This window comes from Trachymyrmex cornetzi, unplaced genomic scaffold (assembly GCF_001594075.2).
Source record: "Trachymyrmex cornetzi isolate Tcor2-1 unplaced genomic scaffold, Tcor1.1 scaffold388, whole genome shotgun sequence".
NCBI lineage: Eukaryota > Metazoa > Arthropoda > Insecta > Hymenoptera > Formicidae > Trachymyrmex > Trachymyrmex cornetzi.
In genome coordinates this window covers 173,541-175,125 of record NW_017298619.1, presented here as the reverse complement: position 1 = coordinate 175,125, position 1,585 = coordinate 173,541, and the positions used below count along the sequence as shown (strand labels likewise).

The 1,585-nt window shown below is 41.1% G+C and overlaps 1 protein-coding gene across 2 annotated transcripts in view; it reads right to left on the bottom strand.

Annotated features, from left to right (window-relative positions):
* Positions 1-615, bottom strand: part of twy (fas-binding factor 1 twitchy) — a 5,534-nt gene extending 4,919 nt beyond the window's left edge. For both annotated transcript variants that reach the window (XM_018511881.1, XM_018511882.1), the window contains exon 1: positions 510-615. In XM_018511881.1, the coding sequence (XP_018367383.1) occupies positions 510-609 (100 nt within the window). In that variant the 5' untranslated portion in view covers positions 610-615. The remainder of the gene's footprint in view (positions 1-509) is intronic.
* Between the last annotated feature and the right edge of the window lie 970 nt (positions 616-1,585).

Genomic DNA, 1,585 nt, shown 5'->3' with positions numbered 1-1,585 from the left:
GCCCCGAACAAAATATAAATATCATATCCTACCCGCTTGGGGCCTAACCGCCTAGAAGTTACAGCGTAGACAGTGTCCGCTTGGAATATTTCCAACCCATGTAGACAGTGGGGTGTGAGAACGCGATCTTTCTACTGTCTACGTAGCCGCCCCGAACCCAAGCATTACTGTCTATACATCCCACTGTCTACATGGGTTACAAATATTCCAAGCGGACACTGTCTAAGCACTACTACATACGTTTAATTTATTACACATAGTCGGTATGACAGATTTCCTAACCTCCATAGTCGTCAACTTTAACGCTAAATATCTCGGTTCGCGAGGCAGAGCGACACTTTTTTCTGCCAGATTCTTTCGTTTCATGCAAAAACGCGTCGAATGAGCCTAATTTTATCGAAATCGGAGGTGAGGGAGGTATTCTGAATAATTACCTTAAACGCTTTCAAATGTCTTACTCAGATAAATAACTTATAAAATGCATATTGATTAATATTTTTTAATTGAACCTGCAAATGTAATTCTTTTCCTGCCATTTTCAACGGTTGGATTTCTTCTAAATGCATTACTGAAAAGTTTGTCATCCATGCTATCCATATCCTCCATCATTTTTACCTTTGAGTGAGGGATGGGCGTTGCTTCATCGATTATACAAAAATCGATGTTTCTTCCGCTCAATAATCGATGCTCGATTTGATGTTTCAGAATTCAATTAATCGGTACATCGACCTTTTTTTAATGACATCGATTATGAGCCGGTATTTATAGTCAGACCTTACATTCAAGACCGTCTTAAGTACGATCTTAAGAAGTCACGAACCAATCAGAGGGCTGCATTGGCGTTTAATAGGCCTTCTACCATAAGGTCCGTTTCCACCAACGCAGATCAACTTTAATCTCGGTTCAACTTACTCTTTGTCTTTTTCTAGTTCTAAAGATTAGAAAAAGACAAAGAGTAAAGCCGGCGGCACACGATGCTTGTTTTCCTACTAGATTGCTAGCTGGATTAGAATCTTGCCACCGTATTAAGCCTGCGACACACGATGCTTGTTTTCCTGCTGGATTGCTAGCTGGATTAGACTCTTGCCACTGTATTGGCTGCGATGCTGGCACTGACAGCATCACATCCAATACGGTGGCAAGATTCTAATCCAGCTAGCAATCCAGCAGGAAAACAAGCATCGTGTGCCGCAGGCTTAAGTTGAACCTCGGGCCGAAAACGCTATAAAGTTAATCTATATTGGTGAAAATGAGCATTAAGGACTGTTCTTTTTTGCTGAACTTTTGCACCAGTTTATCTTTTTTCCTCTTTTTTCTTCCTGGAAAGAAAAGGAAAAAAGATGAACAGGCCTCATGTCGCAAGTCAGAACGTCAGAAGTCTTAACCAGTCTTAACAAATTGTTCAAGTTGGCTACTGGCCAACTTCACCGATTATGACATAAGATACTTCTGACTTGCGGCTTATTATAGGAGGGCTGTAAGACATTACTTAAGTATTGTTCTATTCTTAGTTCTATTCTTCTTGGGCCGCGGTCCGATTCACGCTTATAGCGTGATTAGTGCGCTCACGGTTGCTTATGGTTGG